Genomic DNA, 23,209 nt, shown 5'->3' with positions numbered 1-23,209 from the left:
TAAAAATGTTTCTTAATACTAAAAATAATATTTAATATCTGAGAATTGTTCACTTATTTACTTGACTGACACACGGGCCAGTCATAGCCTAATGGTTAGAGAGTCAGTCTTATAACACTTATAAAGGCTTAATTAATTTATTAAGTGATTAATTAACTGACGGATCATGTTAAGAATTGATTGACAGCTCTAGCAAGGATATAAATCGATACTATTTTCATCATGATGTTATAGACGGAAGGAAACCACTGTGTTCTGCTCTTGCTGTTGTGTTCCTCTGTGCATCTATTGCAGTTACCCTAATTCCAGAGCCACACTCCAGCTGATGTGTCCCAAAAGTAATTTCTCCTGTACCAATGAATCTCCAATGCCAGCAGAGCACACGACAGCAGACGTGAGTCCTGTGACGCAGATGAGGCTCAGCTCCAGCCGTCGAGGACTTTGTCTGATGCAGATGGATGACCTTATTCCACTGTTCTTCAGTTTCACAATTGCCACTGACTCCACGAGTGCAATTCAGACAGAGAACGAGCAGACAAAGACAGTTCACTTGAACAGAAGGAAAGCAGCCTTAAGAATCGTCTTGTTATCTCTTAATTATCTACGCTTTGATTTGCGGCGCTAAGGCAGACGGCACACAGCGAGGCCCAGGGGAGTTTTGAAACACCTCTAGCGAGCTGGTAAAAATTAATAATTGTTCTCAAAGGCTGAACCTCCCTCATATTGGCAGAAGTCTTTCATTTGCAGTCAATGTAAGAGAGGGAGTGTGTGAAAGATTAAAAGGAAAATTAAAATTGTGTTGAATATTCAGAAATTATGGATTGTTTTGGGTCTCTTGAGTGAATTAGATTACAAATTTATTTCACTGTTTTGCAGCCGGTGGCTAGGTTTAATTCTAAAGAAAGAGGAAAAGAAGTTTATTGATGTAACAATGGTTCTATAATATTTAATTAATGTTTTAGAGTGCAGGTAATGACCTCTTTAATTTCTCAGGAGATATCAGTTGTAACCTACCTCATTTATCATTGTTTTATAATGTTGGTCTGATTTTTTTATTAATTAAAAAAAAAAAAAATGTGCATCACACATTGTATAATAAATAAAATTATAACACATAAAATTATAACTTGTCCCAATAAAAACCTCACATTATATAGCTGACTCTTATTTTATCAACTTTAAAAATCTAATTTATATTTTTAATAATAATAATAATACATAATTTTTAAAATTATTTTTTTTTTAGCATTCTGGATAGCATTTATTTATTTCTTTATTGTACAGAATTCTGAACACAATTGATCTGGTTTGTAAAAAACGTAATCAGTATCTGCAGAAAGAAGACATCAAAGCAAATAAAACCATTTTGACCTAATGCCCTGGCACCAAATAAGATAAAAAAAAAAACACTAACAAAAAAACCCCAATGACAAACACATATTTATTTACCATAAAGATTTTGCATAAAAAATACTTTGCATGCAAAACGTCTCAGGTTACGAATGTAACCATGGTTCCCTGAGAGGGAACGAGACACTGCGTTCTCTGAGGGGACACTATGGGGAACACCTCGTCGTGACCTGTGTCTGAAGCATACTTTGAAAAATGCCAACGTGTTGGCCGGCGACAGCCTCTGACGTCACTACCAGCGCGACTATAAATACGCGCCCGTAGGACCCGTTACTTATCTTCTTCGTGAAGCTTGCGTCCGAAGCATGGCAGGGAGCTAGAGGACGCAGTGTCTCGTTCCCTCTCAGGGAACCATGGTTACATTCGTAACCTGAGACGTTCCCTTTCAAGGGAACTTCGAACTGCGTCCTCTGAGGGGACACTATGGGGAACAGTATACCCACGCCGCCATGCTGAGGGGAGTGCAGACCAGAATCATGGCAAACACTAAGTACCAACTCTACCGCTTTTCTCTTCACCGGGAGTCACCCCTGGGACGGTCTGACGGCTGCCTTATGACATTATCCCTTACGGCCAAAGGCCTAAGCTACATACCCAACTTATCCTGTAGGGCCCTGGCCCGGGGTAGGCTTGGAATCACAGAGATTCCTTTAAAGGGATACGGCTAAGAGCCTGGCACTTTCCTCTACCAAGTCTTTGCCTGTCACACAGGGGCTACTGCTAGCTTTCGCAAAACTTGCCGAAAGGGCTGTCCCCACAGCACTCTAGTAGCGGCGCCCTGTTCTAGATAGGTATCCGAGGATACCTAGGTGGAGTGGTGCCCAAGATGAACGGGGCTTAAACCAACTCAAGAAAGGGCACGAAGCAGCAGCGCGAAGCCCTTACCATCTAGGGATTTTAGAAAGAACGCAGAGACTAGCGTGCGAACTTACCACAATGTGGATTTCAGAAAGTGTGCAAAGACTTCACGTGCACACTTACCATAACATGGATTTACAAATACTGTTCTAAGGAGGGGCTCTCGTGGAACTCTGTCAGAGCAGCTCGTAGAAGAATGGCCCGGGAGCAGAGCGATTGGAGGCCTCAGCCCCTGCCTCAGCAGGATGCCTGCTCTCACAGAGCGTCTCAAACAGTATGTGGTACTGGAGCGCTCTGAAGAACCGGGAATCAGTCTCCCAAGAGAGGAAGACTCCGAGCTCCGAGCAGCATGCTCATAGGTGACCCTTTCAGAAAAGGGGAGCGCTGCTGAACTACCCGAGAATTGCCCACACAGCCCCCCCAAGTTGAGGGGGCTTGGGGTGTACAATAAGTACACACCGGTTGGATGAAGCCCAAGGAACACCGGGGCGAATCATCCCAAGAAAGGGAACCAAGCGGAGCGCGTAACCCTTACCATACAGGATTTTAGAAAGTGCGCAGAGTCTTGCGTGCACACTTACCACTTTACGTGGATTTCAGAAAGTGCGCAGAGTCTTGCGTGCACACTTACCACTTTACGTGGATTTCAGACAGTGCGCAAAGCGTTAACGTGCACACTGACCACCATGTGGATTTGAGAAAGTACACAGGCTTAGCGTGTGTACTGAAAGGTTACCTGACAACCACAGTATGTGGGAGCTCACATTCAGAGAGGCCTGTGAAGCCTGCTACCTGATAACCACAATATGTGGGAGTTCACCTACAGAGAGGCCTAGAGAGGCCTACTATCTGTTACCAGATAACCACCTCAGTGGAAACTGAAAGCACTCGACTCCAGGGAGGCCTGGTGAGGCCTACTACCTGACAACCAAAAATCGTGGGAGCTCGCTTTTTAGGAAACGCACAGTATGTGGGAGCTAAATCTCCAGGGAGGACTGGTGAGGCCTACTACCTGGCAACCACAGAACGTGGGAGCTCACCTTCAGAGAGACCTGGTGAAGCCTACTATCTGAAAAGACCACAATATGCTATTTAGTGGAGACGCACAGTATGTGGGAGCTAAATCTCCAGGGAGGCCTGGTGAGGCCTACTACCTGGCAACCACAGTATGTGGGAGCTCACCATCAGGGAGGCCTGATGAAGCCTACCACCTGATAACCACAATATGTGGGAGTCCACCCAGCCCCTCATGTTGAGGGAAGCAATGCTTGAGGTGTATAACAAATACACACTGGTTGAATGAAGCTCATGGAACCCAGGGCTAATCATCATAAGAAAGGGAATGAAGCAAAGCGCGTAACCCCTACCGTACAGGATTTTAGAAAGTGCGCAAAGTCATGCGTGCACACTTACCACTTTACGTGGATTTCAGAAAGTGCGCAGAGTCTTGCGTGCACACTTACCACTTTACGTGGATTTCAGACCACTATGTGGTTTTGAGAAAGTACACAGGCAAGCGTGTGTACAGAGAGGTTCCCAAGCATCGCAGAGGCGCTGGATCGCACGGGAGCGGTGAGCTCCAACCCTCTTTTCCAGGTGAGGTGAGCATCACCTGAGGCAGTAAATACAGAGCTTCTTGCCGTAACCACCACCTCCCCGGATGCGCCAGGCGGCCAGCGGCCCTTCTGGTCCGGACCGTCAGTAAGGCGGTTGCTATGAACATAGAACCAACCAAAACATCATAGGTCCAGGAAGGAGACTGTTATGTGAGAGACTGTCTACCTAACCTCGATCAGGTGGAAAGCTGGTGGCTACAGGGGAATTAGGCAGGGGGGGACAAAAAACAGAGGTTAAAAACAGAGGTTAAAAACATCCGGAGCTACTAGGTCATCCTACCGCTCTGACCTGGGCGAGGACGCTGCCTCATCTGAATCATGTCCCTCAGACCCTGCTTACCGCTCCGTGACCCGCGGTTCCTCTTGCCCCTGCCCTTAGGCGGGGGAGGAGCGCGAGCCGCAACACTAGCCTTCTGCGCCCCTCTACGACCCTCAGATTGAGATGGGCCAGGACCCCTGAGTTGCTCGGGCTCGGACTTGGACCTTCGTGGAATGAAGGATTTAAAGGCCGCTGAGCGCGCCCTTGCCTCCCTGAACTTCCCGACCACCATCTCGACGGAGGTACCAAAAAGCTCAGAAGGCGAGACCGGAGCATCGAGAAGAAACCCCCTTTCTTCCTTCCCGATGTCAGCCAGGTTCACCCACAGATGTCTCTCCGTCACCACCATGGCCGCCATAGACCTGCCCATGGCGGAGGCGGCCTGCTTGGTAGCTCGGAGAGAGAGGTCTGTGGTGCGGCGCAGCTCGGCTACCTGGTCAGGTGAAAGGCCCTAACCTGTATCCAGGTCCTTCAGCAGGTCAGCCTGGTAGGCCTGGAGCACCGCCATCGTGTGCAGTGAAGCCACAGCCTGACCAGCTGCCGCGTATGACCTGCCATTTAAGCAGGATGTATCTTGGAGGGGCTTAGATGGCAAAGCGGGAGATTTAAGAGAGGACGTTTGCCCCACAGAGAGATAGCAAGCCAGCGTCTCTTCTACAGGGGGCATCCTCTCATAGTCGTTCTCATGCAAGCCCTCGATATTAGCATAGCTCGTATGCTGAAACCGGTGGATGCGAGAGGAAAACGGCCTCTTCCATTCCTTTTCGACTTCTGCATGTAAGTCAGGCAAGAATGGAAGGCTCACCTGGGCTGGAGGGCTATGGTCAGACAAGTACCACTCAGCGAGGCGACCTCGTGGCGCCACCTTACTGGCACGCTTCCATGGCAAATCTAATTTTGCCGTGGCGCGATCCATAACCTCTAACAGCTCCTCATACGCGGGACAGGAGGATTGAGAAGGCTCAGCCTCAGCTTCTTCACCACTCTCAGACATCTCCTGCTCTTCCTGGGTAGAACCCAGCAGAGCACTAACTTCAGTGTCAGAATGGGTTAATGATACCACATCTGCCTCCCGAAGTTCGCTCTCATTCGCCGCCGGAGAGTGTGAAAGGGAAGGTCCTTCTCTACACTCCTCAGCGAGATCCATTTGTGATCCCCACGAGCTCATTCTCCTCCGTGCCTCGGCAACGGCGGGACCTGAGCCGCGGGATCCAGATGGCTGTCCCTCTTTCCTCGAAAAGAGAGACAAACGAGAGTGGAGCTTTCTCAGAGAGAAACGCTCGCAGTGCACGCAGACCGCCCCCTCAAGGACATCGCGCGCGTGCTCTTCGCCCAAACAAGAGACGCAAAGAGTGTGTGTGTCATCGGGTGTCAGATAACGCTGACACGGATGCACACACTGTCTAAACGCCTTGCTAGTGGAAGCCATGATGAAAACAGTAATAGATCGCTCCTACCGTTTTGGTCGTTTCTCAGATGCACGCTTCAAACAAAACAGTCAACTGAAGACGAAGAAGATAAGTGACGGGTCCTACGGGCGCGTATTTATAGTCGCGCTGGTAGTGACGTCAGAGGCTGTCGCCGGCCAACACGTTGGCGTTTTTCAAAGTATGCTTCAGACACGGGTCACGACGAGGTGTTCCCCATAGTGTCCCCTCAGAGGACGCAGTTCGAAGTTCCCTTGAAAGGGAACTGGATCTTTAATATCCACCCAGTGACAGCAAAATCAGACTTCTGAAAGAAATCAATGACATTTTATTTGAACAACAGATAAAACCTGCAGTTCAAAATATCCTAAACTTCAATAATACGCTCTGTTCACATTTATTTTCCGCCCATGTTGCAAAATATAAAAATAATGCCATTGCTTTAGGTAAATAGCCTCTCCAAGCATGTAGTGGAACAATTGTGGGCTATAAATGCTGCAGCAGTGTGGGCTGTTTTTCACCGGAGAGTCACTAGGTACTGGCAGGTTTGGTTTCATATTGCTGAGAGCAGAGAAAACAACCCTGCTGCAAAAATAACTGAAATCAAATCATGTTGTTCACTCATATTCCCCATTGAGACCCCTCCTGCAGCCAGCAGTTGCACAACAGACCGTTGTAACAATCTGCTGGGCTGGAACAAGAGAAGACATTCAGGGCCAAAAAAACACGGCCTCCTCCTGTCACTCTGACAGAAAACAGAGTCTGACCACACACAGGGCAAAGAGGTGGAGGATTTGACAATGGTCTCCTCGAGGGCTGTCAATCAACTGAGGTATAAACTTGTGGCATCTCCACCTCTGGTTGTACTGGCGGAGGGTCAGAGGCGGTGATTGAGCGCACTTGGACTCTTTCTACTACAGTAATACAGTCTCCTGGTGACGGTACATTCCATGACAGAGCTAATTATAGCGGCTGAAATATTAAACCAATTTATATGACTGTATTAGTGATAATACAACGTCAGTACAAATATTTTGATTCACAATTTGTTAGTTTTCTAATTTGTTTAATCTTAGAGTAGTCCAAAAAGTATAGAAAAAGATATAGAAAAGAATCACCCCCTTTAACAATAATCACATTTTGTTCCTTTGTTGTTTTTGTTTTATGCAGCTGTATTTACTGTATTTATAACATACAAGTGAAAAATATAACACCAACAGGTAAAATGAATAAATAAATCAGAATATCAGAATCACTGAGATGGAAAAATTATCTGTGGATGTGTGTGTGTGTGTGTGTGTGTGTGTGTGTGTGTGTTTACACATATATACATAAATAAAAATAAATAAAAATCTCATCCTGAGAAAAATGTTGCATTATTATTTATTTGCAGTGTGACTTTAGTGTCAAAATGCTTTTTGGAGCCAGCATATGTTAATTTCAGCAATCACTGCACCATGTGACAGTGCACAAGTGATCACTTTTGCAACAACAATAAAGTGATAGAATTCATAAAAAATAGGCGTAACAGGATGAATGCTAAAAATCCCTATTTTTTTTTTTTTGGTTTATGGTGAAGATTCTGCCTCTTCTTAGAGTCATTCAGAGTTAAAATAGTCCATGAAGTCTATTGCATAACTAGAATTTACTGTAAAAATGACTTTTCACAACCTGAAAGCCAACCGGAATGCACAACGTCTTTGAGAGACTTCTCTATAAAAGGCTCGCAGGTGTCTAACACAAAGTCATTCGACCACTCTAAGTGATGACCCTCTCCTTTTCTGCTTCTCACCAACACCAGCTCTCCAAATTACTGAGAAAATTATACAAAATAATATATTACTTGAATATATTACTTGAATATACTATATATATATATATCTTCATTCATACACACACGGAAGCACGCGTGATGCTCGCGATGATTTCAGCGTCTTTCCTCTCACTAAATAAAGACGTGAACAAATGAGGAACATCTCCAGAACTACACCGAGAGTCACTTCATGAGCATCTGACCGTTTGATTTGAGTAAAACTAGCGTCATATATCACATCATAGACTATAGTATCGAATAATCTATTACTATTGTTCAGCAGAATGTACATAGCCTACTACTACTATTAAAATGAAATGAACATAATTTTTTAAGGAATAATCACACAACATTTCTTCCATGTTTTATTTTTAATAGTAAATTCCCTTTTTTTACCAAAAAATAAAGTTTACTTAATTTTCGATAATTAAAAGATAAATTAAATGAATGTTTTATGCCTTCATTTGATAACCAGAAAAATGTAAATACACAGAATTTCAGAGGGGCAAAAAACATTTCATAAGGCTATTTATAATTTTTTACAAATTAAGTTGTTTTTATGCATTTAAATAATTACACATGCTAAAACACAGAATTAGGTAACAATAAAACATATGGTGAAGAAAAAATAAAACATTTCATAGGGCCCTAAACGTAATATTTGGCTTTTTTTTTTTTTGTAGTAGTAGTTTTTGGGGGGGTTATTTTTCCTGTAAAGATATCGAGATATACAGTACAGACCAAAAGTTTGGAAACATTACTATTTTTAATGTTTTTGAAAGAAGTTTCTTCTGCTCATCAAGCCTGCATTTATTTGATCAAAAATACAGAAAAAACAGTAAATATTATTGTGAAATATTATTACAACTTAAAATAATAGTTTTCTATTTGAATATACTTCAAAAAAATAATTTATTCCTGTGATGCAAAGCTGAATTTTCAGCATCATTACTCCAGCCTTCAGTGTCACATGTAACATCCAGTCTATCACATGATCATATAGAAATCATTTTAATATTCTGATTTATTATGAGTGTTGGAAACAGTGCTGCTGTTTAATATATTTGATGAATAAAAGGTTAAAAATAATTAATTCTAGAAGAAATTCTAATAACATATATTCTAATAATATATTTTCTTTACTATCACTTTTTATCAATTTAACACATCCTTGCTGAATAAAAGTATTGATTTTATTTTTTTTTAAAAAGAAAGAAAAAAAAATTACTGACCCCAAATTACTGACCAGTTGTGTATATTGTTATTACAAAATATTTATATTTTAAAAACATAGATTCTTTTTTTTTTTTTATTCATCAAAGTATCCTAAAAAAGTATCACATGTTCTGAAAAAATATTAAGCAGCAGAACTGTTTCCAACTTTGATAATGAATCATCATATTAGAATGATTTCTAAAGGATCATGTGATAATGATCCTAAAAATTCAACTTTGCATCACAGAAATAAATGATAATTTAAAGTATAATAAATTTAAAAACAATTATTTTAAATTGTAATAATATATAACAATATTAAATTTTTTTCTGTATTTTTGATCAAATAAATGCAGGCTTGATGAGCAGAAGAAACTTCTTTCAAAAACATTAAAAATAGTAATGTTTCCAAACTTTTGGTAATCACTATGGAAATCACTTTTCTAAAAGAAGGAAATCAAACAACTTTATTTTCTTTCATCCAGTTTTTCCACTAAGTGAACATAGAGGGTGAATTTTAAATCATTTCACTACTTTGGTTTGAACAGATGCTGGAAATGACATGGATTTTGGTAGGAAAACAACAGCTTGAACACCAGTAATAATTCTGTGATTTTTAAGCCGCTGAAATGTTTGGCAAAAATTAAATACAAATAAATACATAAAACATGAAAATAGGGAGAAAATATGCCAAAATATGAACAGAACAGCAAATTATGATCTACTGACTGAGGTGACAAAATCGGTTTAATTTTAATTTTACAAATTGAAATTCACTTAACATTCACTCAGATGTGACAGATATCAATCAATCAATCTGCAGCTATAAAGTCTATAAAATAAAAAGATATGCTATAGTACATCCCACAATCTCAGAATTTCACAGTCCCTAACTAAACATGTCCCAAAAATGTCACAAAGGCACAAAATTAAGATGGCTACAAATAACTTTTACACCTCTAGGGGGTCATGACACTCCATATAGTGTAAAACACAAAATAAAAAGTTCCTGGCATCCGAGCTGTACTTCCAGGCAGAGTAAATTCAGCCATTATTCTGACATTGTCTTTCACTGTGAGAGTGTAAATTGATCCAAACACACAATACTGTACAGAAAACACACTGACACTTCAAAGGGCCGGGTTCTTGGAGGCCAAAGAGCCATTTCACACCTAATCAAGTCAGCCCTTAATCCGGGCTGGGCCTGTGCAGATAACACACTTTGAAGTAAGGAGGTCCACTGACGGGAAAACTTGCAAGTCTGAAAAAAAAGGATTCCTTCATTCAGGATCATACATGCTTATTCCGCTCTGCTTCATGGTTCAAGTTTGTCAGGCTCTGCAGTGTCATCATTGAAAAGTCCCCTTTTCACTCCAGTTCAAACTGTTTTAAACAAAACTATTTTAACTTCAGGCTTGTTTACACCAGGCATTACCATCAGTCACAAGTGATTTAATTACGTTTCTCAAACATGTCTCCTGTGGCCACACAGGATAAGATTGTCATAGCGGAAGGTCTTTCATTTCATGGTACATACATCACTTAAGTCAGCATGTAAGATTGTTTTTTTAAATAGATTTATACATGAATTCAGCAAGGATACATTTAATTGATCAAAAGTGACCCTAAACACTTTTACATTGATACAAAAAAACATTTTTTTTTTTAAATTAATAAATGTTGTTCTTTTGAACTTTCTATAATCAAGGAATCCTGAAAAAAAAACCTAACGGTTTCCACAAAAAAAAAAAAAAAAAAAATATATATATATATATTTCTAAACAATACAGTTTTTACGGCATTTTTAAATAAATGTAGCCTTGTTGAGCATAAGAGAATTTCAAAAACAAAAACCCTACCAACACCCTAGTGTTAATTTAGTTAACGAAGATTATGGCGAAAAATGTTAGTCGACGAGCTTTGACTAAGACGAGACAATGATGAGACGACAATAAAGTCAATTAAATAACTAAGAATATCAACATGCAATTTCATTGACAAAATAAGACGAGACTAAAATGTATTCAAAAAGATAAAACGTTTACCAAAAAACTATTTTTATTTTCGTCAAAAAATGGAGACAAAATGTAATTAGCCTTTCGCCGGCCCCTCCCCCAAAACGGCCATTGTCCAATCACACATCATAGCAACCGTTACTATGTGAGGCAGTTCCGACAAACTTTGACTCCAAGCAAGATGGTGAAGCGGTGTGCCCACAGCGTATGTAAATCGGACACTAGAATAGAGCTGTAATCGGGCCTTAAAAGTTAGGAGTATATCGCGGAGGTATTACTATTATCTGCAAAAAAGGTCACTGACACGCACGGGTATACCTCTTCCCGTCATGGCAATCTGTCACGCTGGTCATGTTTGACCATTTGTTTGTCGGAAGCAGCAACAGTAACTAAGGGGGGCGGGGCTCGGCGAAAGGCTAATTGCGGACTGCTCTAAATGCCTCTACTACGCGAGCTCTCATGACAGCAGTTGCCAGATATCAAGAGTTCTAATCTGTTGTTTTAATAAGAGAAATAGGCTATTGCCATTTGGAAAATAAATTTCACTGTTAGAATATTTTTCGTTTGTTTTAACTGTTTTCATAATGTAGACAGAGAAATTACATAAGTCTCTGTTATTACATTTTATAATAAAAAGCCTATAATAAATCAGAACACTAGATAAGGTAAAATACACCATGTGTATGTCCACATTCTAATGATTCGTGCTTACTGGTGAAAGTGCAATACCTGAAATGCAAAAGTAAATTTCTCAAATGACAACAATCATTACGATTAGAATTTAGAGAAAAAATATTTCTAGTCAGTTTAACCATTATATAGAATGAAAAAGATTATTGATTAAAACTTGACTTAACAAAAACAGGACAAGGTTTTCTAAATATGATAACTAAAATGTACATTTGAGTAAAACTAATACTAAATTAAAAATGGCTGCTAAAATGAATACTGTACAGTTCATTAACAATAATCTTTTTGCTAAAATGTCATGTTTTCATTGACTAAACTCAGACTAAAATACTTCAGATTTTCTTGGACTAAAACTAGACTAAAATACTTCAGATTTTCTTGGACTAAAACTAGACTAAAATGTTGAGACTTTTAGTTGACTAAAACTTGACTAAAATGAAATAGGATAAGGTTGACTAAATTTGATAAAAACTAACAAGGACAATATAACACAAGACTAAGACTAAAATAAAAATTGCTGACAAAATTACCACTACAACTCTCGAAACTTTTGGACTGTATTATATAGAAATTTTCTGGTCTAAACTGATTTTTAGGATGTTACACCTGACTATCTCTGATAAATATTTTAATATGGATCAAGTTGTGACACAAAATATCCCATTAAACCAGATTTAAGTGTTACATTTTTTTCTAAACAGATCGTTGAAGCTGGAATATTAATATGAGGTAAATGATGGCTAAAAAATGGTTTGATCTTTATGAGCTAGACGTGCCATCATTTCAAGTAATTTCTAAATCATTTTCAGTTTAAAATTACAGCAGTAAACATTTAGTCAATAGCTGAAAGGTTGATAAACTCCAGGCATAATTTTGTAAATACAGATTAATGATGTTTAATATGCAGATTGTGTGGATAAATCAGAGGAGAGCTGAGTCCCCATCAAAATCAATGGGACCATCTGCAACCCATCAGCGATTTTACACCCTCTAATGTGGTTCAAATTGAACTGTGGCAATGGGCATTCAGACTTCCAACACCAGAGAATCAGTAAAAGACAGTCGTGCCGTGAAGGATCGCATCTGTGACAAACTCGTTTGGATTCCAGCTGCGCTCTGCTTTCTTGCCCTTACTTAATACAGTACCACAAATATTGCAATATGAATACTATATACACAACCCCATATAAGGCACATAAATAGTATGAGCAGTGTAGCCGAGGAGTTTGATATGCCTTAAATGTCTTCTGAAACTAAATATCTCAGGTGAAGGTCATGTAGCAAAGAGGGAATCTGTAAAGCACAATAAATGGGGCCAGATTTCAAGGGCTTACCCTCTAATTCTCAAGGTTAACATAGGCGTTCTCCTGTTATCTGGACCACATTAATCATATGAGTTATGAGCTATGCTAGGAGAATCACTGTGTGCTAAAATGTATTCGCAAGGGTATAAAAGTTGATTTTTAATTCTCTTTATGAATAAGAGAGGCAAATACATCTATTAGAATAATGTTGGATTCAGTTTTGTGAGAATCACATAAAAGGCCAGAATAAGTTAGTACAGGAATAATGGTTGAAAAACATATTTTGAAGTTATTTATTGATTTTATTACAGATTGAGCACAAATGTCTGTGGATTCCAAGCACTTATAGGGATGGTGTTTGGGTGTCCATATACTTTTGACCATATTAGAAACACATTAGAGGGTGTAAAATTGCTGGAGGATTGCAGATGGTACCATTAATTTTAATGAACACTTACCCTCTACTGATTTAGCCTCACAAATGGGTATTAAACATCCTTAATATATACAGGATTTACATACAGACACAGTTTAACACCTGAATACATCAAGGTTTTTAACAAATCGACTGTTTTAATGCTTCAGTGGCTCACCTTAAATGAATCCAAATGTATTATTCCTGAATGAGTCTGTATTGTTGAACGAATGGGTTCACTGAATGATTCAATTGATTCATTTGTCGTATCATTTTAATTTGCATTAACAGTCATGGAAAAATCAACCACTAAAACACAGGCCATCTGAAATGTATTAATCTATAAAGACACATATTTAATATTAAGAAGTTTTAGGTTGGAGTGGTTGACTCTTAACTTTTATAAAGAATATCTCTTTGGATTTGAGACTTTTGTATTTTACAAATGTACAGATCTTTTTTTGTGCACCAAGAGCTTGAAACACTCCAAAGAGAAAGGAAAAACTGAAATCGCATCATATGACTCCTTTAATAAAAAACAAAGTAAAAACACTAATATTGTGAAATATTATTACAGCTTAAAATAACAGTCTATTATATATATATATATATATATATGGTAATGAATTATATATATATGATAATTAAAATTGTTAGTAGGTGTGTCAAACACATAAACCACTGAGAAAAGAGAGAGATAACTTAACAGAATTGCAAATACTTCTTGAAGGCCCAAAGTGTTACAGAACAGATCGATGAATAGCAAAGATTTTTATTTTTTTTTAGGAAATAAAAACATGTGAAGGCTTATTCACAAATTTCATAAAACATTAGTCCCACTGGGAGCTTGAAGAAATCCAATGAGTTGCATGAAAATGTATGTGTTCTTTGAGAGTGACCCATGTAATAACCACAACCCAAGAGAAGAAAACAAAAACAAAACCATCTGAGGTCCGACAGCGCGCACATAAAGATACGCTTTACAGAAGAGGTAAATATTTCAACAGAGTTACTTCATGTGCCCTCCTCTGGCAATCTATAATAGATAAAGTATTTCATTTCAACAGGCCGCTTTTAAAAAAATAGGAAATTATATTACAGGAAATAATGCTTTTTCCAGAGTGTTTTGATTACACCTGAAATTTTCATAAAAAGACAGAGCAATCTGCATGAAGAATAATGCATTTTTCTTTCCCCTTTGAAACCAGCCTTACAATTCCAGCTTGTCTGTAATCATGAGAAATCATTACTCTCTGCTAAGATCAATGCCAGAGAGAAACCTGTCTGCCGCTGTGGCGTGCGGGACACCCAGCCATTTTGAAACAACCTAGGGGTAGCGCTAACTGCCTGAATATAAATAGAGCAACCTCAAGAATCGTTAGACCTCCAGACCTTTAGTGGTCATGCAAAATTCAAACCGTCAAGATGGAAAAAGAAAAAGAAAGATATGCTGAGACTTTTCTCCCTCTGGCAATAATGTTACTTTCAACTTTCATCACCTTTTAAGATCTGCCATCAAAAACCGACCCCTTTTTTCCCCCATCTCCACATCTCCAGAGTTGCTTCTAAAGAGTTACAAGGGGAGAAAAATACAGCAATTAGTGGAGATCCGGGGCAGGACCAGAGACGGCAAAGCAGGGACGATTAAGTTGTGGGAGTTTGGGAGTGGGCGGCAGGGCTCCGGTTGAAACTTTTTCTGAGTTTCAATTGAAATTAGATTGATATGTTTCATTCCCCTGCCAACAAAGTAAGATGCCATCGCTGGTGCAATTTCCTCTCAGATGCTTTGATTGCCGTCTGTGTCAGGCCATCTTTCAAAAAGCTTTCTCTTGATGGACTCCGTCGACTGAAGTCTTTAGGAAAAAAAAAAGATTCATGAACCGCGTGGAGGCCGCTTGAAGGTCTGCTCTAGTTTCTTCAATTACTCTGGTGGTGTGTTCTAACAAGGGCAGTGTGTACTCTTACACGCTTAAAGAAAAAGCAACTAATGTCCACTGTTCTGCCTCTGGTTCAAAAGAACACAACATTTAATCTACCAACAGAGTGTGCACACACTCTCAAGTCATGCCAAACCCTTATGAGAGCTCATGAGAAAGGTGGGCATGTCAGATTCATGAATGAATCATTCTTTTCAATAAATTCATTGACCCAGATCACAAAACTGATCTGAGTGATTATTTTACAAATCTGACTCAGTGACTCAGCCAGAGTGGTTAATAGCTCACTGGAAAACACTATTAATAAATAATGACTTCATATTTATGTCTTCTGAATAGCATGGCTTCAGGAGACTAGAGCACAATATGTCTAGGCCACTTTTATGGTGTTTTTGCAAGTTTGAAAGCTCCAGAAGCCATTTATTGTAATTGCATGGATTACATTATTCATACACTGGTCAAAATATTACATTTCGGTTTTTGTTTTCCAAAGAACAGAAAATTGTTCACAAGAATTTGCTGGTGAGTAAATGATGACAATTTTCATTTTAAAGGGGTCATGAACTGCCTTTTTATTATTTTGTACTGTTCTTTGAGGTTCACTTTTAATGTTATCAAGATTTTTTACATCAAAAAAACAAAATTTTTTTGGCGGGGTTTAGCCACACTATTACTTCATAAGGTGGCACATTCCACAAGCTGTTGTTTTGGCAGATTGGCTTTAATATAAGATGTTTTTAGATTAACAAGAAAGTTTTGAGTTCTGAAACTTGCGGGATGTTTTTAGTACAACAACCTCTTATATGTCAAAAGATCAATTCTGATTGATCAGTTCATGACCCCTTTAAAATCAGCTTAAATGTCTTGATTAAAAGGCAGAAAATATTAATCAAAAACGACAGAACCACATCCGGAGCACTTTTATGTCTCTCCTAAAAATAAAAGCAATTCATTACGTGTCCCAAAAACTAAAAAGTTTGAAAAAGCACAGAGGAGGACAGCACTACTTATTAAAATGCCTCAGGGGACTCTGGTTTCCAATATTTGAGGCATTTTTATGCCTGGGAGTGCATTGTTATTTTTGACAAATAGTACTACAAGAAAGCTTCTGACAGAGAGGAAATATTACAAAAGGAAACAAATCAATGCATTCAAGTGCAAAATAATCAGAATTTCTTGAAAAAGTGCTAGGGGGTGATTGAGGAGGAAACAGTATGCCACCCTCAGTGTTAAATGAGCTTTGAAGATCCTAATGTCAGCTGCACCATCTGACAGTGCTGAATGAGATCACTAGCTATTAAAAAAACAGCAGAGGTGTGGGGCTGATGTATGATCGGAATCAAAAATTGGGTCCATTTTTGGGTCCCAATATTGAAACTGAATGATTTTTATAACTTTCAGCTCCATTTATGGTACTTGGTTGTCTGTATGTGGATGAACGCTGTAATAAAATTTTGCAGTGTTTCCTGCAGTGCTACTGTATCTACAGTACAGTGGCAAAAGAAATGACATTTGAGCTGAGTTGACAGTTTTAGCTTACAGTTTAAACTGACTGTGATGAAAGGCTAGGTGCTGCAGAATCATACGAAGATCACAAACAGACAATTAATTACTCTATTGCCCCACTCTCAATGGTTTAAAATCGGTTTGTTTAAATTAATTTATTAAAATACTACAGAAATCAGCCCTGAACATATGAGTTATCAGTCTGAACCTGCTTTATAGCTCAGTGGGAACAGAAGAATAAGAATATCATTGTTGAATGAATAGAAAACACTGAAAATAACCATTACCATGCTGTTATAAGGGTACATAGACAAGCCAGGTTACATGAGGTGAATCTAAACAGACTGTGTGTGAAAATTAACAACAGAAATTCCTTTAAAAACAACCATTGTATAATTCACAAACTAAGCACGGATGCTTTCAAGTGTCAGAACAGTTCATTCAAATGAAAAAAAAAACATGAAATAGAAAGGTGCTACTTTTGTGAGCTGATGGAATGTGTGAGGACGTGAAGTTCTGTTTCCTCACTTCTGCATAGACATTGAGATTCTGTTCACAAGCTTCCAACAGTGGTTCACATCACACTGAGTCATGTCCAGTGTTGGGGAGTAACTAGTTACATGTAACGGCGTTACGTAATTTAATTACAAAATAAATGTAACAGTAATCAGTTACAGTTACTAAGAAAAAATGAGTAATTAAATTACAGTTACTTATGAAAATTGTAATGATTACAAAGAGGATTACATTTGAATATTTACACACATCCACATACAGCTTATTTCTTTCCCAAATTGCACTAAGACATATGGCCCATAATCTCCGAGACGCGGAAAACGCATTCGTAGAATCCAGTCAATGGAATTCAGCCTATAACGCGGACGCAATATGCCACATTTTGGACGAATAAATCAAAAGTAGGTCAGTACACTTGAATCAAAACCCGATATGGACTGATGTCTGTGAATATTAAGCCGCAAAAAGACTGAAAATGATTTCCTGTGGAAATCAGGCGCTGACTGGACATCGGGAGAACCGGGATTATTCCCGGTGGCCTGGCAGACGATTTGGCCTTCTACTTTAATATTGTTATTGTATAAATGCAGGCCGAATATACTAAAGCGATTATTTCCGAATCCGCCATTCGATAATTAAATCTCTAATAAATCATGAATCGGTTAGTCGTGACTGGCAATGGTTGGGCTCGCGCGTTTTCTGCGCCTCCGCCGAACGGTTTGGATCAGACTCCGAGTAATCAATGCGAGAGAGAGACCGGAGTGAACTGTGTAAGCGCACAGCTGGAGCAGAGAAGCGACACTTCTGTTCAGGGTTTCAGGTGCAGGTCAGTTTCATCTGTAAATATGCTAATGTAGTTTTGTCTTTGTTTACTTAGTCAAGCAGCAGCAGCACATTGCTCGCAATCACTCAAAATACTGTATAAACGACGTCATTATTATCTTTTGTAATGTTACAAAAGTAGTAAGTTAGCAGACAAATCATCATATTTTATCATAGGTTTAGGGGGAGCTAGTGGATACAAAAACACAACCCTTAGGAAAATTAATATAGCCTATGGTATGGCACTAACCGTGGTTTAATTATGGAATTTGTAGTAAAAATAAATACAAGTGGTAATTCATTTGCCAAAAAAACTAAATTGCACTTACAAAACATGGTAAAAGTCAAATAAAAATCTTCAGTATTAAAGTCATGAGAGAGATGGGTGGATAATGGAAGTGAAGGTGCAGTTCAGGAGAGAACTCTTAATTACGTTGCAAGTCCCCAACCTAAGGATTCAAATCTTTTTCATGTCAGGTCCATACACAAAATAATGTTGTCCATGTTTCAGAATGGGTTGTGGGTGCATCAGTGTGAGATTTCCCAGCCTATTTTTTTCCCCAGTCCGCCCCTCATGGAAATTAATCTCTAGAACAGTCACTTCATGAGCATTTTTTACTTATTTTGAGAAACTATCATCATATCATATACAAAGAGACAGCAGTGTTTCAGGAGTTTAGTACACAAAATAGGACACATGCTTATTAGATAAACGTATTTGAGTTGATGTATATGCTTTTATTTTTTTATTAACTATTTTTCCCCAAACCATTGTTAGATGCAGTTAGATGCCTGTAGTTATGCAAAGATTTGGTTTCAAAAACAGTATCTATAAACTATTTCTTTTGATTTTAAATCTGCTTTGAACTTCAGATCAATCTCTAAGTAAAGTCTGATTGTGTGATGGATGTGTTCAAATGTGATCATCTTAATTTAAGTGATGAAGGATGGTGAAAGTCTGACAGTATTGAGCACTACTGTAAGGTTAAACCTGCATGGTGTAAAATGGTTGAAGATGATTTACAGTTGCAAATTAACATTCATTAGAAATTTATAAAAGTAATCAAAAATGTACTCAAAAGTAATTAGTTACATTACTTTATTAAAGTAATTAAAAAAGTTACACTACTATTACATTTTAAATAGGGGAACTTGTAATCTGTAACCTATTACATTTCCAAAGTAACCTTCCCAACACTGGTCATGTCACACCAATTTTTCCCAACCAGTATGCTGACAGAAAGTCTTTTGGGGTGAAGATTATGTAGTAGATTGTATTAAGCTGATGAAAACATACAAACCGAAACAAACAGCCTGTGCTTTGCAGTTGGTCGATTTAACTGAGTATTTAGGAAAGTGGTGTTCAGGAACGCTGTTTGGGGGCGGAATGCACCTGTGTGCTCACGGAGGTAGAACAGGGACATTATTCCAGACGTAGCTGACAGCCACAGCTGCCTTCCAGATGTTTATTCATTATACAACTGCATAAATGAAGTATCTGCTCCAATTAACCACAGTCTGCCATTGTCATTTGTAGTTTCAGAGGATTCTAGCTTTTATTTTTTATCACCCCTATGTGTACTTTCTCCCCTTGACCCTCTCTGCCTATGTCTTTCTGCCCATACAAGAGCACATTAAAGGAACAGTGCAATCAGAAATGAAAACTGTGTAGTTGTTTTGCCCAAGGAACACTAAACATGACATGAGGGTGAGTAAATAATGACGTAATTTCATTTCTGGCTGAACTATTCCTTTACTAAAACACCAGAGACCAAGCGTGTGGAGAGGCAGAGAGAGGACAGCTTATTTCACTGCTGTGAATGTCCATGGCAGGGATTGTGTGCATGTCCGAGCATGTGAAATTACAGCCCCTCCGCCATCACCCATCTCCGTGACCCATCTAAACACAGCCTGATCTACAGTACTCCAGTACCAGCAGAAAAGCCCCACATCCTCATCAAAAACCGCTGGAGGCCGCAGATGATGAATAGTGGCGCAGGATCTATTAATTCTCTGTAAGAGTTCCTTTTTAGCTCTTCAGATTCCCAGCACTCTCGGCACGCTTAGAAGTGAAAGATGACGTGCTAAGCCAATGCTCTTGCTGCCGCCAAGCAGCTATGACTGTAATCAGGGAATACAATATGTCACCCTTTTAAACACCATGTATATAAGCCACTGAAAGCAAATATGAAAATACGGAACTGAGGCATTTCTGTGTTCATAAAACTCTGTACCATGCCCAATCTGCCTTAACTGACCTTAACAAAATACATTAAGAGACTAATTACCATACCAGAAGTTGTTTCATCAAATATCTTCTTTCCCTTTACTGCAGATGTCAGCCTGTGTTTTTATCAGGATGCTCAATGTATTACCCTGAAATATCTCAATAGCATAGACAAAATAATATAGACAAAAACAGACTTGTGTAAAGCTTGTGATGTTCACCAAGTATTGTTCAAAGGATCTTCTCTGAGGACACAGAGCAAACGAGAATACGGCAGTAACAGCAGTCTTTTAATTATTCATTATCAGATATGTTTCACATAGTCTAATCAGTTAGTTTTACAATTAATAGCACTAAATTAAATTAAAACAAAGTGCTTTTCTGTTTCATATGCTTAGAGAATACAAGATCTGAAGCCACTTGTTTATAAAGAAGTACTGCTCAACAAGCGCACAAAGTCATCCCTGTGAATTGATTAAACCATTTTTAAGAAGACTGAACTTGGTGTCTGAAAAGCAAGAACTGGAAACATGCCCCCTTGAAGCAATCATCGGTGTGCCACTGTAACTGCAAATTTACAAAATTGACTCTTTAATAATGGTGCTAAAGACTGTTCACGTTATTAAATACCTGTCGTTTTTGTGTTGAGCAGTATTATCAACACTTCATAGCACTGTATAAGTAATTTTACACAGCGTGCTACAGGCTATAAATTCTTGTGTACAGAAAAAAAAACTCATGCATGAGTTAATATATAAAATAAATGTTAATTTATTTTGCATTTGAAGTAATAAAGTACTGAAATAAAGTAAAGCTAAATATAAAACGAATAAAATAGTTTATGTATTATTTTATTAAAAGCATATAACAAAAAATCTAAAACTAAAAATAGAAATATAAAAATGTAAAAATGATAATAAATTTGATAAAAATTATTTATATTAACATTTTAATCGTTTTAACATTTTAATAAAAAAAATTTTTTTTAAATTAAAATCACAAATTTCAAATTATAAAAATAATTCCTAATGCTGTCCATGATTGAACAGGCTCTTTCAGTATCACTTCTGTTTATAAGCCACAATCTAATTCTGTTTACACTCTATAAACCTGAGCTTACAGACCTGTTGCTATGATAACAACTCTGAGATGAACTTCGAAGAATGCAACTATTCAAAACCTGAGCATCACATCAAGAATTAAATTGAGAGAATTCTAACTCAAACCAAATTATAAGATTTAAAATAACAACTGAATAGTAAGTCAGTGCAAAACCACCATAACTAAAATGCAAAAAGCTGGAAGCACCTGTCTGTGACATATTCATAGAGAGTCCTCTATAGTTTTCTACTCGTCTGACTCTTTTAAATGCATATAGCTCAGCATAAGTGGCACAGCAGAATCTTTACCGGTTGACACACTGCTATCATTTCATGACATACACTGCCTTCCCTATGTCTCATCTTTATTTTTATTCAAAAGACCAGGAAATTAAAACATTCCTGCATGCATCGAATGTTAAGATAATGCCCTCGGAAAAGATAGTTTGCTCTGTCTATTCTGTATGCAGCTGCTGTAATGAACTGTACACTTGTGAAACATCAGTTTGAAGCGTGTTTGTGCATGCAAATGCGTTCATGCTCGTATCTGTGACCTGCTTACTAATGCGTGGGATTATACACTTAACAAGTCAATGTCTAATAGAGTGACTCATTACTAGTGATTTTTATTCCTACGGCTGTTCAGTCAATTCAGATATATTTGGAGAAAAAAAAACAGCTCAGTGGTGACCGGAAAAAATGTCCGAATATCACTCCGAGCTACCATCGTAATGTATGATGCTGGAAAGTGTGCGACTCACCATCCATCCGCCCCCATCAGTAGTCATGTCACAGAAAACCTGAAAGCCTTCTGGGTAATGTGTGGGGAACACAGAGTAGATACCATCCTCTCTTTGCCCGCTGGCATAGATGTCACTGCAATCCCTGGGTCTGGAACCTGCCAGAAGATACAACATGCCAGCATCATCAATCTACATTCCATGCCAAACCATAACTGCATCTGTTTTTTCATTTTTTGAGAAACCCTTTCGAGGTACGGCGTAAGACAAGAAAGCTTCAGACCTCAAATCTGTCATCTCAAGCCAGCTGTCTAAGCAGTGGCATGTTTCTTTCACACTGCTAGAAAGATTACGAGGGAATAGGTATGAAACCATTCTAGGGCTCATTAGGGCTGGCTGGAGACTTGAGAATATGTGACTAATGAGAAGGTTTTTTTAATTTATTTTTTACCTTCTCCACTGGCACAGCCCTTGGGCCGGATGCTGTGTACCGGAGCCCTCTGCAGATCTGCCTTGAGACGGCTCTTGATGTTTCCGGTTTCCTTCTGCATGGAGCTTAGTGCGTCGCTCACAGAGTTCACCACTTTCACCATGTTGATCTGGCTCTCTGACAGCAGCTGGAGAGAGAGAAAGCAGAAGAAAGTTTAAAGGAAAGAGGATGACACGATCCATTTCTTTCACTGAAGCTCTTAAGAGTCACATACTTGTATGTTTAAATCAGCCTGACAAATCCTTTAGAGTACAAAAATGTTGTTATAGCGCAAAGTGAAACATATTTTGATTCACAGGTTTTTGTAGATACCCCCCCCCCCTCCACACACACACACACACACACACACACACACACACACACACACAAACACACACACACACACACAAACTAAATACTGTATGTGTTGATGTTTAAAGAAGTATATTTGTATTATAATTTATTGAACAAAAATTTAAATATGGATATAATCATTTTAGTATTGTTATAATTTATTGTATTTATAGTTTAAGGTTTTAATACTTTTTTTTATTAAAATTAAAATCACTCATATTAATTCAAATATTTCCAACATTAAAACATGTTACCAAAATACTATTTTCTAATATAGATTTTTTTTAAACAATTCTAATACTATATATTACCATATTTATTGGTTAAAACTAGTGGTGGGCCGTTATCGGCGTTAATGTGCTGCGTTAACGTGAGACTCTTATCGGGCGATAAAAAAATATCTCCGTTAATCTATTCTCAAAGTTGGGTTGGGAGCTGGGTCTATACTACGCAAGC

The 23,209-nt window shown here is 38.4% G+C and overlaps 1 protein-coding gene across 2 annotated transcripts in view; it reads right to left on the bottom strand.

The window, feature by feature from the left end:
• The window catches only part of LOC132114822 (fibrinogen C domain-containing protein 1-like), a 114,001-nt gene that overhangs the window by 42,870 nt on the left and 47,922 nt on the right, over positions 1–23,209 (bottom strand). For both annotated transcript variants that reach the window (XM_059523166.1, XM_059523165.1), the window contains 2 exons: positions 22,382–22,547; positions 21,952–22,088 (listed from right to left, as the gene is read on the bottom strand). In XM_059523166.1, the coding sequence (XP_059379149.1) occupies positions 21,952–22,088; positions 22,382–22,547 (303 nt within the window). The remainder of the gene's footprint in view (positions 1–21,951; positions 22,089–22,381; positions 22,548–23,209) is intronic.

Source organism: Carassius carassius, chromosome 34 (genome assembly GCF_963082965.1).
Source record: "Carassius carassius chromosome 34, fCarCar2.1, whole genome shotgun sequence".
Lineage (NCBI taxonomy): Eukaryota > Metazoa > Chordata > Actinopteri > Cypriniformes > Cyprinidae > Carassius > Carassius carassius.
Note: the sequence above shows the minus strand (reverse complement) of the source record. Positions and strands in the feature narration are given on the sequence as shown.